General features: G+C 41.1%; 1 protein-coding gene across 1 annotated transcript in view; it reads right to left on the reverse strand.

Moving 5' to 3' along the window:
- Positions 1-21,171, reverse strand: part of SLC35F1 (solute carrier family 35 member F1) — a 256,549-nt gene that overhangs the window by 87,312 nt on the left and 148,066 nt on the right. The window contains exon 3 of the mRNA XM_030002012.1: positions 20,982-21,157. Coding sequence (XP_029857872.1) covers positions 20,982-21,157 — 176 coding nt within the window. The remainder of the gene's footprint in view (positions 1-20,981; positions 21,158-21,171) is intronic.

Below are 21,171 nucleotides of genomic sequence, written 5' to 3' on the forward strand. Positions count from 1 at the left end.
TATGTTGGAAACTGCTAAATAAACAGCCAAAGATGAAAGTCAACTGCTTGTTTCTTCAGACAGTCCCTGCTTCCTAACTTTCCTTGAATAAAAGTTATAAGAAAGTTCTCATCGTTGAAATGTCCACTGGACTAGTTAGAAGAACTGGGCTGTTGGTGGCAAATACAGCTTTAGCTCAAAAGGATTAAAAAAGAAAAATATTAGAAACTGCCCAGATTTTGAGGCAGTCTCCTCAACGTGGGTAAATTAAATTGACTGCCTAAACACGAGTTTTGCGCTTGAAGCCATCTCACGCCGAGCTGTGAAGAGCGGAAAAGACGCTGGGTGCTTAGGGAGGCTCCACGGGAGCTGTTTTATTTCCACCCCTCAACTAAAAGCGACCTCGGAGCGGTCCAGCCTGTAGATCCAGGCAGCAGCCGGCCAGCTCCCCGGGAGCAGGGGAGCCTCCTTCCCTCGGCCCCTCTCCGGCGGGGCAGCGCTTGGCCCCGGCGGTAGGGATGCAGAAAGCCGCCTCCGAAACTGCTGCTCGGCCCTGCCCTTATGGGGCTCGTACAAAACGGGGGGGCCGCTATCGCCTGAACTGCGGCTGGGGGTGCTGTCAGGGTTGGTGGAACAGATTGGGTCATTTTCTGCCTCTCACCTTTTGCTTTGTTTAAAACAGGCCTTTAATTTCCTTTCAAATTGAGTCATCAGTAGTGACTTCTTTTTCCTCCCTGAAGTCGTTAGATTATTAATGTGGGAAGAATGCCCAAGACCGATAGGCAGTCATTCCAGGCAGCTTAATTAAATTTAATTTTATTCTGGTTGGACGATGAACATTGACCAATTTGCTTGCAGTTAGCTCCTGGCCTGTTTCACTCCTTTCAAATGCCTGCTCGCTAGCACAGTGAATCTTCCTTTGGCTATTAACGCTACAAGGAAATACCCATTTTGTTTTTGTGAACACCCTGTTCTCACCAGAGTTAAACAGCAGCATTGAGGTTGGACCAGCTGACTTGCACTAGGGGTCCAGAAACAGCAGGAAACACCATGAGATGGTGGTGTGGGCCAACTGGGCAGGATGCTAGAGACGTGGAGTGACGCCCGACGGGAGCTGCCATCCGGACTCCTCTCCACAGGGCACAGAAGCAACCTAGAAACGCGTTGCAAAGCGGGCTACGTTTTCCTTAACTGCGGGACATTTCTCCTTTCTACTCACCAAGGTACTGTAAATGACAAACAAGTTGCATCTTCTCTGCCCCAAAATATTGTCCTGATCATAGACTAATATTAATTCTATAAAACAGCACGGAACACAAGGCAATAAGGAGCCGATCTGAATAATCTCCTACTGAGAACACCGTAACACTGGAAGAAGCAGCACACCTTTGATTTGCAGAAGTAGTCCCCAAACTCTTTGAATCCAGTTCTTTCTTGCTATTTATTGCCTAATTTACACCTGTATTAGCACAGAAGCCAGCAGAGTCAGATTAGAGAAAGTGAGAGAAGAACAGGAGTTTTATGACCTTGTTTTCCATTAGAGAACCCTCTAAGGAGAGCATGCAAGTAAGTACCCACAGGAGAGGAAAGCTGTAGGATCCCCTACTTTTGTTCAGAAAGAGCACTCACTAGAGAAGACTAAAATGCTTGGCTTTATACAGTGCCCTTAAGCATTATTACTTATTATCATTTATGTGATTACAAGCTGTGTTCACAGCAATAAAATAAGGCTAAGCTTGGGTAGTATTAATAGCCCAACTAATTACACTACTATAAAAGGTTTATGGGTGGTATAAATTTCAGTATTATTACTACCATGCCATGACACTGGCTTTGTCTAAAGGAAGGCGTTACAAAGCCAATCTCCATGTGCTCTGTTTTCGCTCTAATTCGTAAACAATTAGTGAAGACAATAGGATATAGGAACATTCCCACCTGGCTGTAGGGCCAACTTAAGTCATGTCTAATCCTGCAGCTACAGGAGGAAAGCATTATCACTCTGGATCCCTGTTTGAAGATGGAAAAGACCAAAAGGTTTTTTTCTCATTTCTACGGTCATTTAAAATTCCAGCGGCGTGCCTTCAGCTGTGCCCAACCTTGTCAGACATCAAGAGCAATCTGAGATATTCAACTGGAAAATTAAAAACTCTCTAATCTTCTACTTTGTGAATTTGTTCTTACTAATAGAGAGACATGACCCTACTATTATCTAGACTCGGAAATGGCAGAAGATCTCTTTAGGCAGGATACACACCAGCTTAATGATATTGCTTTGTGGAATACTTCACAGGTTCTAGGTCATATTACAGATAAATTGAGAAATCTCAGAATGATGCTCTTTGGTTTTAGCAAATCAAGATTCTTTTAGCTCTTTGAGTAAAAGAAGGCAGGAGAAGGCAAAATATTATGGAAGTGAACCTCAAAGTGTATATGTGGTATGAGAAAGAAGGATCTGAATACGTTGAATGTTGTTCTACCACTTTCTATACCAAAACAGAGCTGTAAAAAATGGATAGTTGCTATTTCATTCAGTAGGGGAAGCAGTCTTCCAACAAGCTAGGTATACTTGCCAGTGGGGCATTTGAACCAAGCGGAAAGTGTAAAATGGAAACACAGGAGTGCCTCTTGATCAGGTGGCTTTTCTTCCACGTTACCACGGCAATTGAGCTTTCTAATATGATGGATTTAACAAGGCAACTGGGAACAGCAGGGAAGGAGGGGCTGCTCACTTACTGGAGTCAGAAGACGAAAGGCAGTCTGCCAAGGCCAGACAGAAAAATATTGATGGTGATCATCCAGAATCAGGAAATGAGGATTCATCTGTTACTGGAAGGAACACATTGCCACATACTGCTGCTGAGTGGGAGGGCGAGATGGTAAAGTCATTACAGCTGGTTTTAGAAATGAACGACTGGGCCCATTGCTGGGGCATCGAGCCACTAAAGACTGAAAGGGAGCTTTTAAATTGGATTGGAAGCGCATGTCATCCAGCGCATAGCTGCATCCACATTGCCCTTTGCGAGACTAAGGCTGCAAGACCTGTAGGGGCTTCTGATACCGGATTCCTGCTGGAGTGCTGGGAATGTGGGAAAACGTGACTACTTCGGTATGTTCCTAAGAGTTTGTTCTACAAGATAACCGTCAAAAGTGGCAAATAGCACCTTGTCCTCCTCATAGGCTGTACTTGATGCCAGTAGGCTTTCTTCCTTTAACAAGCGGAGGGAGCGGACAGCCGCCGTAACAGGTCGTAAGGAGGCTGGGTGCTTTTGGTGGCACGGGACTCCTCTGCGCTCGTTGAAGGCTCTACAGTCTGTTATACTCCTAAAAGCCGGGATCAGTGGGCAAACTGCTATGCATTGGGCATAATACTAGCAGCACTGTTCACGATAATCTTTTCTCTGGCTTGTCACTACTTTCTCTTGCTCTGGCTAAGAAAAGCACAGGCAAATGTTGCCTCTTCTTAAGAGCCGCAAACTTCTGAATCTATCCCTCAGGCATGTACTGCTCTCAGTACAGCCAACCACAAACATTCAAAAATTTCTTTCAATGAGATATCTCATTCAAAATTTGAGAGCGAGCTTTGAGAATCACATTATGCTGAACATACTAAACTTGAGATTAAAAATAAAAAGAATTTGAGATTCCACGTTTGAACACTTTTCTTTGCAACCGTGTAAGAAACATAGTTCTTGTAAAACTCAGAGGAGATATTCTTAGTTGATAAAACTAAATGAGGGTTTTAAAGAAAAAAACAGAGATATATTAACATGAATCCCTTTAAATTACAAAAGTGTTCTATAAAAGTTGGCAGCACTATTCTGCACAAAGCACAATCTTTGGCAGTTCGCTTCACTACCTCTGCTGATTTTCCTTCCTGTCCACAGCAGAGAAACAAGAATAAGATTATACTTTAAACAACTTCTTCAGTGTTATACACTGAATCAAAGCTAGAAATAGAATTTTGACACTTTAAATGTGTTGTGTAATATATTTGAACATATGGGGTCTAAAATAAAATAGCTTTTAAAGGTACTCAGCTACCACAGTAATGGATGGATGGACAGATAGATAATCTGTGTGCTTTTGATGTGATTTACTGCCTTCCAGGAACCTCTGCTCTCCAGCATTGAAACTACAAATTCCCTAAGACTCTGTGCTTGACTAAACTCTAACCACAAGGGGCATACCTTTCAAATATAACTTCATTGGTTTTATTTCCATGGCAGCAGCTATGAAAAGGTTATCCTGCTCAGACTAACTGCACCAATTTCATTTGTGATGAAATGTTTAATCATCAAATCTCTATAAGTTACTATTTATATTTACTATAATTCAAAAAGATAGAGATGCAAATTTGTCTGTGTTACTAGAGCACATAGCTCAAAAGCTGATCAGAATCTTCTGCACTAATAAAATGCCTGACTTCAAAATAGTCTATGTTTTCTCAGAATTCATCTGTATGAAAAATTCTCATTACAGCTTAAACATAAATCAAATCCTTGTGAAATTTCATTCAACTTCTGCCTGTATTTTAGATATAGATGTAATCCATTATTGATATAGTGAAAATGCAGCTCTATAGCAGAGAAACACCTCGTAAAATGCAGGTTCTTTTCCTTTTTCTCTTGCTCTATACTACATACTTCTCTATACTATGATTCTTTCAGACAAAAGCCCTCAGAAATGACCTCAGAATTCAGTCTTACTGTATCATCTCTTTTGATAACAGCATGCCTTGTACAACCTGCTGTTGCTGCTCTGATGTTCATTTCATTTCTCCTCCTAAAAATAGTAAATAAGTTGCATCCATATGAAACTGTATTAGAATAAAATTTGTTCCTGACATGTTAACATGGAGTAGGTGGAAAAGAAGCTATCGCCTTACTCAGAATCAAATGCATCATTTGAGGATAGTTTCAAAGATGTGATCGATTGAGAAGCATTTTCCATCTATAGGCAATATTTGGAATAAATTCCAAAATGCTTATAGGATAAGGCAGAGAAGCAGAGAGTGGAGCTTAACACTACCGAAAGGACTCAGTAAAAAAGAAAATCAGACCATCAGAAACCAGAAGAGAAACAAAGCTTTGGATGGCACTGATAGTAGGGACAAGCAACATAAAAATAATTCTGGTATGACAGGGAAAAATGGAATCTGCAGGGAATTCCTCTGATCACAGATGCAACACAAGGCTCTCAAATTAAGTAGAGGATGAGAACTGCTGTTCGCCAGGCATGCTGACTCACTCAGCTTTCTGCAAGCCTACATCAGTGTTTTGGTCTCAGCTCCCACTGCTCATTACAGCTTTGTTTTCTTGATTTACATGTCTGTCTGTCTGTTCAGGCAAACCCTTCACAGATTTCTTTGTATGCGATCTCCAAAATTGCCCAGAAGGCTACATGAAGATCATATTGTATTTACGTTCTGAACTTAAAATAGTAAATCACTTTCTGCTGTACTTTGCTTTCTGCCCAGTCCATCCAAATCCTAAACGTAAATTCCATGTTCAAACTCATGGCCATCTCTATTTCAGCCTTAATTTAATTCTGTCTTTTCAACTGCAACTGGACAAGATCAAAAGACGATTTTTCTCTGTACAATTGTTCTCTGAGGGAGCCAAGGAGTTAGAAAGGGGTGCCATCAACTCTTGTCCTTAAACTGAGCTACTGCCAAAAAACCCCCACAGATTTGCAGTTTGGATAAGGATGGTCTGCTTTGTAATAATATAAAACCCAAACCTGACTGTCCAAACAGCCAGCCACCATGTAACCATCTGGAGCCTGTGCCATCAGCAAATTCAGACACCCAGAGTGTACGGTAGCACAGCCTGTGCCCGGTTGTTGGGTCTGACAGAGGTAAATCACAGACACATCACAGAATGAGATTTCTACTTCCACATGCTGGAACCAAAATCCTTTCTGTTCCTCGCGGCCATTTCACCACTGGAAAGAGTGGCAGTTCACAGCATTTACAAGAGATGATCACTGAGCAGTGTCACTTTGTGACTGGTGCCATTCTGAGTTGGAAAAACCAAGATCAGTTCTCCAGGATATGTCCTCGAGGAACTACTCCACTGAAGTGCTCCTCTCTGCCGTCCCTTTCCACAGCAGTTCCCCCAGAGAGTCCTTTTCTCAACCATACCAGCAAAACCAGAGTTCCAGCAGTGACATTTCAGTGATACCCTCTTCGCAGTGACATACAGCTAATTGAGTATCACTCTCCCATGCTGGGAACACTTGATGACTAGAGGGGAAGAATGACCTAGGCAGGTCTTGGGAGGGACTTGGACAGTACTGGTGGAAACACTCCTGTGTTTTCTTTACTCAGCAGAAAATGCTGACCACAATCTGTGGGATGCCTGTTTTGTGACTGTACAACTCAGCCACGGGTGCCTGCCACACACCTATCAGCCTGGTGCTTAGGGCATAGCGAATGACCCAATACAACAAAAATAATCCGCTTGTTAAGGATGCTCCTGTGGTGCAGGGGCAGTTTCCAGAGCAAACGTGCGTTTCCTGAGCTTTCCCACCTTGCTGATGTCTGCCAACTTGCTGATGTTTGCCATATTTTCCTTACCTACTAGATGGTACCCTCCTTTGAGAGGAAGCACTGTTTGTTCTTAGCCAAAGACTTACAGAAACGTAAATCGCCCAATCGAACCCTTTGCAAGATGATTTCTTGTATCTATGTATTATCTCTAGAAGGTATGTTTCTAATACTAGTTCTTAGAACTGGTTGGTGATTGCTGATGCGGTGGTTCAATTGGGTCGCACAATGTTCGCTGCAAGTTTAACTTAGGAGGTCTTTTTACTTTTTATGATCATATACTTTTCACTAGGTGATATAATTTTGGAAGAAAGTGAAAAACCCTTTCTCACAATCCTTTAAAGCTCTGAAATACTTATTATCAGTGTATCTATTAAAACACTTACTGCTTTGAAGTTAGCAATGTTAAAAGGTAATAAAAATAATGTGTAATGAAGAAATTAGTTTACTAAATTCCTTGAAATGGAATGGTTTATTCCTGAAAGCCACTCTGCAGCTAAACTGTTGATATGGGATATGATTTTCAGCTGAAAATCACTATCAATAATTTGCTCAAAACTCTTCACTAAAGACATAAATTTTGGCTTCTATGACTAATTAGTTCCAACGTAACAAATATGAAGCTTTGTCTGTGAGACTGCAAAAGGCAATGACAAACATCAGTGCTATTGATCCTGTCATCTGTTTCTTCTTAACTCTACAGCTCTTTAGAACTGCCAATAACCTCTCTCTCAATACCCAGGTTTTCATGAAAAATTCTGCTTCTTTTCAGTGTTGCTTACATCTATAACCAATAATCTGTCAAGTCCATTAAATACTATTCAGTACACAACAGATTAAATTCATAAAACATATTAAACAGAGCTCAAGGAAGTACAAAATAAAAGCAAGAGTGGCAGATATTAATACTATGACAGATATTTTTTTTTTAAGAAATATACTCAAGCAGATTATCACTCAATATTGCAATTAACAGAAGATAGACTGTTCCTTCACCAATACAGGATTAGTGGAAATTATGGAAATAAACACAAGCCTCATCAAACACATGAGAAGAAATGCCTCTGCAATGACTATGACAGAGACAGCTGACAATGAATTTCCATTTTTATTCCACTGTTCTAAATATTAAGAAATAAGGAGATGACATTTCGTCACATTACTGACAAAATATGAAATATATTAACAAGGACTAAAACCCCGAGTCTTTTGTGAAAATTGAGAAGGAAAGTTGATAGAACCTGACAATTTGCACTAAGCAGCTTCCAATTAGGAATGAGTTGCTGCTGTACTATCAGGTGGGTATGTAACAGAAATTGAAGGCAATTGTGAAACTTTTAGGAAGAAACACCCTGTTTAAATTTGAAAGATGTGATTTTCTTTCTTGTGTCAGTTGGCTTTTGTTTATTAGATTGTTTAACTTAGAATTTTAGGTGCATGCACTTATTAACATCTATTTAAATGCTTGTTGTGTACATTTGCTTAGAAATCACTATTGATACAAAGCTGTGCTTTTCTACAGAAGGTTGTTGACACAGCACCTCTACATTTTAGACCCCCCTCCTTTTTCCATGGAGAGGGCTATCACTGTCTTTACTGCTTGACAAATGAAACGAGCACCTTGCTTTTAAATCAAGATTGTTTTTACATCTAGATGATTTTAAAGAAGAATTAATCAGCTGTAAAGATGGCATGTCTTTATGCAGCTTTAGGCATGGATACAATCCTTATAGACAGAGACACTGAAACAACCTATGTATGAAATGAGTCAGCCCTGCTAGAAATGTGTCTATCGTCAAGGCATACTAATGGTGCAATTCTTTCACAGATGCCCTGGGAGTTCCTTGCAATCGTGCATTTCTGTTAATGGAAATGCAAACATATACAGCAAGAAGTAGTGGTGTATACATGTCCAAACTTCTGTGTTGCCTTGTATCTTACGTTTATCTCAATGGGCTGCATTATGAAAAGCTCTTGGTGAGTGTGATCTCTATTTTGAAAAAGGATCCTATTCAGCAGTCATTATATCATTGGAGAAAATACTATCGTAAATACTGTCATTTGTCTTCTTAAAGGCAAGTTGTTCTGAGATACGACTTGAATTCTCTCACCTTGAAACAACACATTTTTTTCTGCAGTGTGCCATATCCTTTAAAGAACAAAGAATCCTACTTTCTTTTTTATCATTTTTATTTTGCTCCATACTTCAGAGAAATATTCTTCTGATAAAGACAGCCTATTTTATATTTTCTAAGCAAACAACGACAGAAGAAACAAACACATTCAAAATCCTTACTAAATTAAAAGTGACTGAATTCCCACATTTCTAATACCCCATTCACCAAAGAAAAAGCAGGTGGTTTTGAGCGTGCAGATCTCAGACTATCACACGGTGCAGATCCACAGGCATTCCCAAGTATTATTATCCATGCAAATCAGTGTTACAGTTGCAGTGTGGGGAGAAAAGTTGAGAAAAGTTTTAGAGTCTTGCTTCTGCTCAGTAACTTCCAGTGATTATTAATTTCCCTATACATCCTCAGTAGGGCACTTTCCCACAGAGAGAGGCAGAGTCTGATGTAGGAAGAGGAAAACACCAGTGGGAAGAGGAACATGTCACTTGGGACGCGACAGTGATATATACCAACCACATTATCATCTAAACAGGAACTAAAATACCAGGGCATACACTGGTTGGTACAATGTGCTTCTCCCTTGATATGATTTCTCCACCTTGGCCACCTGACATGCTGTGGCTCCTCACATACCAGCGTTCAGGAGTGCACTGGGGCAGGACCGTTTCCAGCCTCCGCTTAAAAATATGTTGCACAGTCAGACTTCTGTCTGTGCAGCTGCCTCTGTAACTTCATCTCCTGCCAGCCTGCTGCCCCCTCAGCTAGCTGGTTTTCTTAGAAAGCACTCGACCCGGTGATTTCAACCCAGTGATTTCAACCCAGTGACTGCTGGCTGCCGGGCTCAATGGCCAAGTCCATTCAGACCTCTTATCTCCAGGGACCAGTTCCCAACAAGCATTTCTACAACACCAGGTTTGGCTCAGTGATGAGGGCATCAGAAATTCACTGGAGTCCTTCAAATGTTCCTGCTGCTCTCTTCAGCTTTGGAATACAGTCTTAACACAAAAGTCTTAACACAAGACATCTTTTGTCCTAACGCAAAATTTAACCCATGGTTTTGGCATGCTGTTACAAAAGACTCCATAGGATCGTTCATCAGTGTCCATGCATTCAGGAATTCACCTCAGGGCATGCTTGGGAAGAGGTCACTGGCAACTTGGTTCACGTGGAAAGCATGGTCATGGGCAACCTTCTGTCCCCTTTATGGCATTCCATCTCTTTGAACTGACGTAAAAGCTGTGAGTGGACATGAGATGTTCCTGGTTACACCATGGCCTGTTTCCTATCATACACCTGTCCAAGTAAGCATGAAGCCTAGCTCAGGAACACCTGAAGTCCACTGGGATTTTGAGATGATAAGCAATACAAAATAATACTAAAAATAAATTCTACTGATAATACATGTGGGGGTTTGGATACGTGTATATATATGTGTGTGTGTGTGTGTATATATGTATGTGTGCATGTATATAATTATATGTGTGTGCATGGAAAACCTCTTAGGATCCCTCCATGAGGGCAAACCACTACAGGTCCTTTAAAATGGAGCCAAACCTCTTACGTGCCAAACATAGGAAATAAGGGCACTAACTAGTTGTTCCTCTTGTATGCCAAGCAGCTGAAATCTTAATAGGACACTCAAGAACACGTTCAAACAAAAGATTTCAAATAGCAATGAAAACAAACAGCAGATATCATAATTTATGGTCATGAACATGCAACTCCTTCACTCCTTCATCACTGCCGCAAATCAGTGCAGATCCATTTCATTAAAGCAGTGACAGTCCACCTCTACCCTGGGGTATTAAAACCTCCTTTAAAATTAAACAAAACAAAACCAAATATCAGATTGCAGACAGATAATCAGAGGAGCATGGACAAATTATATTGCGTAAATATTCTAGTAGCTGCACAGAAGCAAGCTCATGAATATTTAACTCAGAAAAGGTACAGATGCATAATTTTCCTTTGAAACCTCATTTGCTATGTTTCTGTAACAGTTACAAAAATATCCCTGTGAATTGACTGTCACTGTCAGATAACTGAAAACTAACGGATAAGTGCTCCTCTGAGACATGCACATGGTCTCTCCCTCCTCTGTGTATTTGGAGCGCTCACTACTTCTGTCAGCAAAGCTCCCACCTTCCCTCAAAGATTCCTCCTCCCATCAGGGAAATGTGTGCAAGAAATGGAGGAGGCTGCTAAATGGCATATATTATCCTTCTCCTTTTCTCCCTAATGCTAAATCAGGAAAGATAAGGTCGGGATTGGTTCTAACAGGGCTGGTCGCTAATGACCCTGAGCTGCTCTATTCAGTAGCGACCTGGGTTTAAAGCATCCTCAGGGTTTGTGAAGCAAAGCTGCAGCCAAAGGGAGACCTAAGCCAAAAGGTGAGTCCCCAGGTCCCTGAATTCTGAGCATCTTCCAGAAGTGACTCGGTGCTTCCGCCTGGGCTCGGTGGCTTATGAGCAGAAGGGAGAGCATACAGCACAACTGCAGCTTTTACACTGAGTGCTAAATGTGTAAACAATTTTTCAGATGAAGCTGCAATTATTATTATAGCACTGTCACCCAGAAATGCAACAGGAGTTCCAAGTAACCATATGCCAATGGCTAACAGCTCAGCCAAATATAAAGGAAAAAACATGCTTACAAAATGGTGGAAAAACATAGGATATTTGTATATTTTTTGCCTGAAAGATGTATTTAGTTATAACAATAATTATATGGATTACCCTGGTAATAATGGAGATGATGGAAGAGGAAATTACTGCTTGTGTTAAATCTTGGTTGAAAATAGAGCTTTTTCCCACTAGCATAACTTTTTATTCCCTTGATTCATGTTGTCTCATATTGCTTATTTTAGAAAAGGCAGTTTAGTTAGATTAAGTTTTATAGCTGTGGCTGTGAGTTACCTGAAGCATCACATATGCTCTTTGCTCTTTCCAGTACCATCTTGTTAACAGAAGCTAATGAAATCAGAAAAAGAAATTGGAGAGGTGGACTATTTCCCATGTAAGAGAAATATACTGCATGTCCAAAACTTCAGAAAGGATGTGATCTTCAGAGGGACTTTGCTGCCAGTCTTGTGTACAGTTTACAACTGGGCTCTGCAAAATGGGATGCTGCTGAGTCTTTGATTTAATGAAAAGTTAGGAAGGCAATCCAATTCACTGCAGGGACTGCTTTCTTCTTTCATTATGATTCTTTTTTAATGAGAAAGACGATCGCACGGATAAACTCTATTCCTCTGAATTCTTACACTAATTACATACAAAGCACCATTCTGGCAGAGCGGGACTTATCTCCTTCAGGCAATACAGTTATCATCTTGTAACCACACTTCAAATCTCCCGTATGAACGCTGGAGCTACGTGTGCTGAATGTGGATCCTGCTACCCCGGCTAGCTGCTTGAATTGGTGAATGTTTAAATATTCAATAAATCACAGGCAAATACTGATACTGCATGAAGTAGCAGAGACAACCCTTGCATTCTGCTTACAGCTGTAGGATCAAGGGTACACTATTGTATCAGAACCATTAACTTTCCTCATTGTGGTGGGAAGGGATGGTTGGTTTTGTAAACAGCACTTGAGATGTTTATGTATTAAGAAGAAGAGCCAGACACATATACTAACACTACAAAGGACAGTTATCCCTTAATTCTACAGAAAATCAACTGTTTGTGATTCAGCTCACACCCTTAAGAGACAATTTGTTATTTGACATACTGTAAGGCAATCTAGGCTAGATAGGGAGCTGCTTTACCCTCAAATAAAATTACTGAGAACCACATTCACCCCTGCACAGTACTCTGATACTGTGGACCAAATTTCAAAGCTTGGTAAGTGCTCGCTGCCATGGTATCGGAGCACTTCCAGGACCGCACCATGCAATGCCTGGCTTCCACACGCTCAGAAGCCTTGGTTCTTTTACCTACAACATCTGTGCCCCTATCTGAACCTGTGGTACAAATACAAACACAGGTAACGGCAGCTGCAGAGATGGGGATGCAAATCAAGCAGCACGATGCACGAGTGTTCAACCTGCACTTCCTCAGAGCTTCCTCGAGCCTGCCCACTCATCATTCTAGTGACGAGGTTTATCTTCTCAAACAGGTACTCACAGACTTGTGTTCAGACTAGCACTGTGTTTCAAAGGCTGGCACGGCTCCTGGAAAAATGTGCATTTTTCATGTGAAGGAGGGAGCTTCACAGGCTCAGCAACAAAATCTAAATCCTGATCCAAACATAAATGCAAATATGTGGCAGAGTTGCCCCAAGTCTCAGATTTAGGTGCTGGAATCACCAAGAAAAGCATCACAGTATAAAATGCCACACTGTGATCATTTTTTTGTTGTTTGTTTCTGCTAAATTCCACTAGCTACCTGTGATGCTGCAGCTGTGAGCTGAATAACTGCATCGCCTCCCATTTTATTGCATCTGTGGATTCTATTTATGGACTTACTGGCACGGAATGGCCACATCTGGCTAAATGTTCCTAAACTGTATGTACATTTACCTCCAGGGTAAAACTGCCTTATTCTCAAGTAGTATATTCAGTATAGACATTGCCTCACAGCGATGATGCAGCGTCTTGATGCAAACATGGTCCATCACCCAGGACTTCAGCCAGCCTAAAGCTTGGCATCCCTTTTACGCTCACTGCACTTAGTGCCTGTAAGGTTTGCTCTCATAAAATATGCACCAGTCTTTGAACCATGGTGCAAATCTGAATGCTGTTTCTAGAAGAAACTGGTTGAGGGCATAAACCTGTCAGCCAGAAACATGACCGGGTCTGAACTTCCCGAACTGAGAGTGACCTGAGCATCTGTGTGTTGAACTGTCTGATTTGAATCCTCCGGGGACTTCGTTGCAAGGAGAGGTACCCTTCGTTCACATGCAACCTTAGTACAAATTCTCCTCTCTGTGCGGACAAGACCTCCCATTTCTTCATTTAGGTCAAGAGGATGGTAAGAGATCTCCCTTTCTTTTTGTCCTCCTGTCCGCATCAGCAGGCATAGGAAAAATGAGGTGCTCCTGTCCTTTCGCTTGATGCCCTCTTGCAGCTTCTTTTGTCTTTGATGGCACAAAGGATACTTCTTTGAGCAGCAGAGCTATTTTGAAAACAACTTAGTAAAACCAGAGGCATCTCCGGACTGAATGAGGTGCATCAGGGATCATGAGATACTACTACAGAGAATGCTACAGCATGAATGCTTGATTAGGCCTGGCCTTTATTGCTCTGGGGTCATCATGAGTGTATTAGTGTTTGCATCATTAAACCATGACACACAGTGTTCATGCTTAACTGCTGCCACCTGCACCCTAAAGGAACAGTATTTTCCAATTTTCAATTTGTATGTGCTGTGGGATGTACATGATTTATTCCAATGATACGAAGCAAGAGGATAGACTGTGCTGCTTTGGCCAGGATTAACAGAAGGACACGTATTTTGTAGCACAGGACACGTGCTGTGGGTTCGGACAGCAGGTGCCTAACTTAACAATCAGGAGCACAGAACCGAGAAATAAAAACACTAGAAAGAAAGGGCTGAGGTTGCTTTTGTGCCTTTACCGGCCAACACATTTTCACTATGTTTGGGGCCAGGATTCCTCTCTGTCAGTGTTTATTCATACCTTGCTAAACAGCTGGCAAAGCAAAATGCACCTGATGAAAATGAAAATTGACTTAAGCCCTGAGATGCCTGGTCCCTTGTGTGGGTGGAAAGGAGCAGTAGGGCCAAAGCAGAAAGCGTCTGTCTGCTGGCTAGTGTAACAAGGACAGCTGACAATGAAAAACCCCGAGGACTGAAAAAAACACCCAACCTCTCCACTAGGAACAGCAAAACAAAACAGAGCAAAGGACAGAAAGGTCAAGTCTATTGGTTTTAACCCTGCCTTTGTATCACCAACATGGTCTGTTTTTTACCCTGCCTTCCTACCAGCTATGTGGAATAAGTCATACTCTATTGAAATTGCATCTGCTTCTGTATTATGGCTAAGAATGTGAGAAGACTTCATTGGACTGGGAAGGGAAATTCTGTGGGTTTGGGAAGCTATCATAAAGAATAGGATCCCGAAGTCCTGTATGGAAACTATACCTACAGGAAAAGTTTAACACGTCACTGAATTGTAACCACCTACGGAGTAAAATAAAGGCCCATGCAGTAGAGAGAGCCGCAGCATTCAGCATTTTACAGCAGAAAATTTTTAAAACTCAGTTGAAAGTAGAGGGAAAATTCAAACACAAACACAATGACTATATAAATGGGACTGAACAAGAATCTGGCTCTAGTCCTACTGGTTTTTTCTAGCTAGCTTGCTGTGGTGTCCATGATGTGATAGGCAAATCCCGAACACGTCACACGTCATAATTCTTGCTCCTGTGAGCATGCTATCCAAAACAGAAAATTGCACATTACAAAAAAGATCCCTGCAATTTGAAGTGCCTGTAAATAGCCAGCATTCTAGTTTCATTTCTCCTAAAGTACAGAATTCCCTCTGAATATGAAAAGGGCTTTTCAAAGCCCAGACAAAAGGACTGTGTGGCTGACCATTTTCATAATAAACATATCCCACACAGTTTGGCATCCCTAATTAGAAGTCCAGAGTAATTAGGAGAAAGCGCACTGCAGATTGCAAAGCGCAGCACGGCAGGGAGACTCTGCAGTGCTGCCATAAGAATACCAAAGACCTGAAAGATCATTATTTTCCACTGGTCCCAAGCCATGCTCGCCGACGTATTTCATTTTTACAACCCAGGGTTAGCCTGGCGCCTTGCAGCGGGCTGGGCCAGCTTGACGTGCCTTCCCCCCGTGCCGCAAGGGGAGTGCCGCTGCTCTTTGCGACGTGCCATGCGTTTTCAGGCCAGCGTGTGGGCTGGGTCGTCGCCTTGAGGGACCGAGGACCGCTTGTGTCGCAGGCAGAGAGGACCATAAAGCTGCCTGGCTGTAGCTTGCGCAGGTTTTGTTCGACACTGGAGGGCTAACCGAGCTCTTTGTTCTACAACGGAGGCACGACCATACTTCGGAAGCTGAACGAGGATGAAATGCATCTGTTCTAATCAAAATCACTCCCTGTCATCCTCGGCGAACACAGAGTCCTGTATTTCTGAAGGCTTCTCATTGAAAGTGCTGATGGGATCGACGCCTTTCCAGAAGACATTTCATCTCAATGGTACAACCCATATTGCCCAAAGTATATTATATCTAATATAGTTTGATCAGCTTATATCATGTACTCTCTTTGTTTTCCAGGCATGTCATTATGGGCAGTCGACAAGAAAAAGGTGATAATATTGAAGAAATTCTGGTAGCTCTACCTGAGTTAAGTGCATAATACTAGCTTTGTGTTAATATAACATTGCTAGTGGAATGAAATTGAGTAAAAAAAGAGACATTTACCCTTTCTATCATTCAATAAATAGCTGACAAGCACGGCAGCAAAACAGAGCAACTCCTATATTGTGCTCTACTTTCCTTCAAGTAGCCTGTTTCAGTCAGTTTTGGGGAAGTAGGAAGGTTGTTGGCGGGGGGTAGGTTCATGTATCTAAATGGAAATACATATTTCAATAACAGATAAATCAGGAATTTACATGTGACTGAGATACTAATGTCATAAACCAATCCTAGATAGAAATGCATAAAAAATGATATTCCAGTAACAGGACTGCTATTCTTAATAGTCTCACGGGACTCTCTAGCTGGCTCGGGGGCACAGATCACATCTGATGATATGTCAAATCTAAGACATTACAGTTACTCTAGGGAAAACCATATTTCCATTGACATATGCTGTAACCTCATCACTTAGCCTAGAAGCAGAATTCATCCAGACATACACAGATTCATAAAACCTTTTCTGAACTAGCAAATTATTGCCAGCCCTCAGTAATGGTGGGCTGAAAATACTTGGTAACTTGTTGCACTAAAATTAAAGGAACAGCTTGCAATGTGGAGCCCTGCTCGCTGTGCCCTTAAGGCTTCATGGTTCCCTTCTGTTCAAAAGACATCTTTACTGCTCCCACATTTCTTGTTTTCCAGAATAACAAAAAGTAGCAGTTTCATATTTTTTCTTTTTTTAATGATGTCTAGTAGATGTGTTGTTTTCATTTGTAGCATATGTGAGGTGGCTTTTAGAAGTAATTTATTTTTGGTGGCAAGCTGCTGATGCTTGCACCCATGTTGACTGTTAGTAATTAACACCTTCTGGTCCACTATAGACAATTTCCCACTTACTGCTTTTTAAGGTGTTAAAACTAATCTCCACCAGCTCTATGTCCCATAGCTCCATTTCACTGAGAGAAGGCTTTTCTTCCTGATAGCCAAGGCTTTTCCTTTCCTCAATTAATAATAACACACAACCCAAAGGAGTATCTGGAAGTGTCCTGACAAGATTCTGTTAAGCAGAATCCTCTGCCGACGGGGATACCGAGCTGAGATAATATGTGTTAAAACCTTCTTCTCAGCTCAGAGGTGTTACCATGGACAAATACAGGTTTTGGCTGTGAACACAACAGGCATGAGAGGAAGTTACCTCAAGAGAAAGAACTGAGGAAGTCCTTATTACCTATTAAATTTTAGGCATATGAGCCAGATAAAACATAACGACAGCCATTGCCTCATAATGCTGCATTAGTGACATCAGTTTTATAGCATTGTTCTCATACAAAGAAAACTGCTAAAGTATTATATTCGGACCTCAGCAGTGGTGCATTAATGAGCATTGGACTGGAAGCTCTAGTGGATACGTATTTGTGGGTAGGTGGCTACTGGCATCTATGCATGCCTGAGCGTGTGCATTCCTAACTGCGAAGAACCTCTGCACTCACCTCTTCAGGGAAATAATATGTTCAACTTCAATTTACATACAACAACAAAAAAATTAGAATTAGCATTTAAATATCCAGAATAAAAGAGAGAGTTTTCTAGATACCAGAGTCAACATTTAACAGAAACTTTAGAGTTCAACTGGCAGAAAAGGGGGTTGGCTTTTCCATCGAAAAATCCCAGTTTGGCCAAAGTCTTTCCCTTTTCATGACCACTACCTGAGCAGTATCCACGTTTTAAGGCTCATATGAAAATCTCACAAGAACAGATCTCCTTTAACACTTCTGTCACTCCTTATTTCTGGTCATGAGCACAGAATTGCAATAATGATGAAAAGCCTTGCTCACATGGACTTCACTGCTTAAAACTGTTGAGTCCACTTTTACTGCCTTCAAACCGGTTCCCCATCTAGAGCTACAGGACAAGCTTTTCCTTCTTTTTTTTTTTTTTTTCTTTTTTTTTCTTTTTTTAACATGGGAATGAAACTTAAGAGTACTCAGAGATTCTGGCACCTGCAGGACTTGTGCATCTCCTATACTGTCTGATCATGTGTGGATTCATTGCAAGGTGGTAGTCCTAATTTTTGCACTCAATAAAGGGCTGTGATAAAATTCTTTTGGAAGAAACCATCTTGATCCACAATATAAAAAGTAGTAGAAGCTGCTGGTCTCTATGGACTAACTTTAGCTGCTGGAAGCTGGGGATTCACTGCAGAAGGATTTAGTCAGAAGAGCTCAGGAATCAGGAGTTTTAATCTTCTGCTAATGACGACTTTCAGAGACTAGTGCAAATTCTACCTTTTCAGTATCATTCAGGAAGTTTATACAGGGTGAGAAGATGAACAGTGAGGGAAGGCTAAGCCAAAGGGGATCCACAGTAAATCAAAACTTGGAAGAAGCCTCTAAAGAAAGAGGAGTTCCTTATGTCCCAGGAAATTATAGTTTTCAGTCCTACAGTGAATTAAGGGTGGTTTTGGCCACCTCAAGTGACGCCTCCTTAGCCAGTACATTTCTGCAAAAACACCAGAGATTAAGAAAGCAAGCAAAGAAAAAGACAAAGGGGTGCAGTTATTTTTGACTACCAGCCAACTTATGATGGTTTGATTTCTGAAGGAGAAAGAGGATAATTTAAAGAATCTTAAATCTTGCATACAGAGTAGGAGAACCACATTTGGAAAAAAAGCCTTCTGATGTTCCCAGCACTCAGAACAGAATCATCCCATATAAAATTAATATCATTATTACGTGATTTCCATCTGTTAACGAAGCCAAATGATTAGAGCTGCTAGAAAAACTGCCTTAGTGGAACAAACACAGATAATGAATTTGAATAAATACACAAGCAAAAAGACAATGTCAGGCTCAATCATTTGGCAATATTAAATGCTGAATAAATGAGTTGGCTGCGTAGTGCTATACCATCCAGCAGGAATGTTATGCAGACTGCCTGGATCATTGCTTTCATCGCTTCTGTAGCCACTTTTGCTCTGGATTTTTTTGGACCAAACTGTCTTTCTTTTTTTGACAGCTCCTTTTCCAGACTATTCCACTGGTACCCTTTTATGTTGTGCTCTGGTTGTTCGTATGGCCCATATTCAACCGCAGGCCTGTTCAAACACATTCCCCAATCCTCCTCACTTGTCCAGAAAGTATTTTTTCACATATTCCTAACACTTTCCTCATTTGCTTCCCAAATCTATCTTACTGGCACAGCAGGTAGCGCTGACAAACTCTCTTTAGCCCACAACTATATTTTTAAACAGAAAATTATTTACAAAAATAAAGTACAGTTTTAATACATATTTTTATATGTGTAAAACAGAGCACTTGATAGCATTTTTGAAATGTCGATATATACCAGGTGTCAAACATTATTCTAAATAAACCCCTGTAATGCACAGCAGTATGCTGGCCCATATATCCTCTCACAAGGTAGCATTTTCAAAAAAGTAAAATCTATTTAAAAGTCATAGAGACTTGGCTTCCACAGTATCTAAATCAGTCCCAAGAAGGACATTTCTGGGACAGAACTTGTGAACATCTAGGCAATCCTACACTCAGAAGAATTATTTTTAAACACAGTTCTCCAGAAAGATGCTACTAATACAAGTTTTAAACCTTTTGCAGAGCAAAGCACGTGGTGATGTTTCCCCCTACACAAACTGAAATACCAAGACAGCGTAACACTGCCTGAGCAATCTCTCCTTATATAAGAGCTGACATTTCCTCCGCAGATTGGCCTTCATCGCTTCTGAAAAATGTCAATGGAGACCAAGGTTTATAAAACTTAAGTTGTAATACATTTAAGCGCTTTGTGCTGGAGCACAGCGGTATATTTTTGACTGTTCATTTTTTGCATGGAAATGAAGTCCTTGCTGTTTTGGAACATTTTATAGTATTGTACCACAAGACCGTACTGTGAGTGAAGAACTTAAGCTTCAGGGTTGTTCCCAAATCATTAAAAGATGTAACATCAAAGAACAAACCAAATATATTTGTTCCTGTAAGAAAATGTGAACCTCTAGGTATGCTGATAAATGTACCACAGCTTAATACATTTTGTAGTTCTTTTTTTCCATAGAGCCCTTCCCTCCTTATGTCAGGAGAGCCAAGTCAGGAAAGCACATGATATTTTTTCTCTTTTATTTTGCTTCTAATCCACGTGTTCTGTGGAGGTGAATAAATAAAACGACTACAAAAAAAGAGTGGGTGAGAAATGTACTTAAATACATTCACCTCCCACACCTCATCTAGACATGAAATCTCAAAGGGAGGGATGGGCAGGAAAGGCACAACCCCCCCTATATTATGCATAGACTGTCGAACAGAGGATCATTTGATACACAGTACTAAAGTGTACTATAACGCATTTCTCACTTTGGAGCTCAGATTGGTTACACAGGCCCTGTCCCAAAGCAGTGGCAGGGCTATAATGCTGCTCTGCCCACACAGCACCCCAGAGAGACAGCATCCCAAATTCCCTCCCTTCACCTCCTACTTCCCAATGGCTAAAAATTGGCTGCTATTTTTTTCTAACAGTAGGTGAACTATTGAATTGCCATGATCAGCAACTAGAACTAGCAAGCTCTTCTTTGCTTGCATCTGAGCTCTCCTTAGCCTATGTAAGATGTAAAGCATGCTAATATTTCCCAGCAAGGCATGCAGTCAAATCCAAAACAAACCCCGAGTGTGTGGCTGTGGTGCCAGAGAGGCAGGTGTAAGAGGAGCATTCCCATAAGAACAGTTAGGAAGTCAAAAGTGCTGATGTTTCTTTTTGGTTTTAGGTAGCACCATTATCCTCGACATCTGCTGATTCATTCTTTGCTACTGAAGATTTGTTGGTTTTTTTCAGTTCATCCAATATGTATTACTAGGTAACATAAATATGTAACAAAAGTTAATGGGGTATGTGTCTAAATCACATTGCTTGTTGTTGTTCTGCAAAAGCCTTTATCCTTGCTGTTTTCTACAAAACAGTTTCAGAGGCACTTACCTTGTCTAACAGCTAGCGTTGTTGTGTAGACCAAGAATAGAAGGATATAATTGAGGAAGCTCTGAAAAACAGGTGTGTTGGCATGGAAATCTTCTGACAAATACTTGCTTGTGAGACCAATGCCACAGATAAGGAGGGAGAGTACCTGGCCAAGCGCCACAGACAGCAAGAGATCCCTAAAAGGAATGAG

Source organism: Aquila chrysaetos, chromosome 2 (assembly GCF_900496995.4).
Source record: "Aquila chrysaetos chrysaetos chromosome 2, bAquChr1.4, whole genome shotgun sequence".
Classification (NCBI taxonomy): Eukaryota; Metazoa; Chordata; class Aves; order Accipitriformes; family Accipitridae; genus Aquila; species Aquila chrysaetos.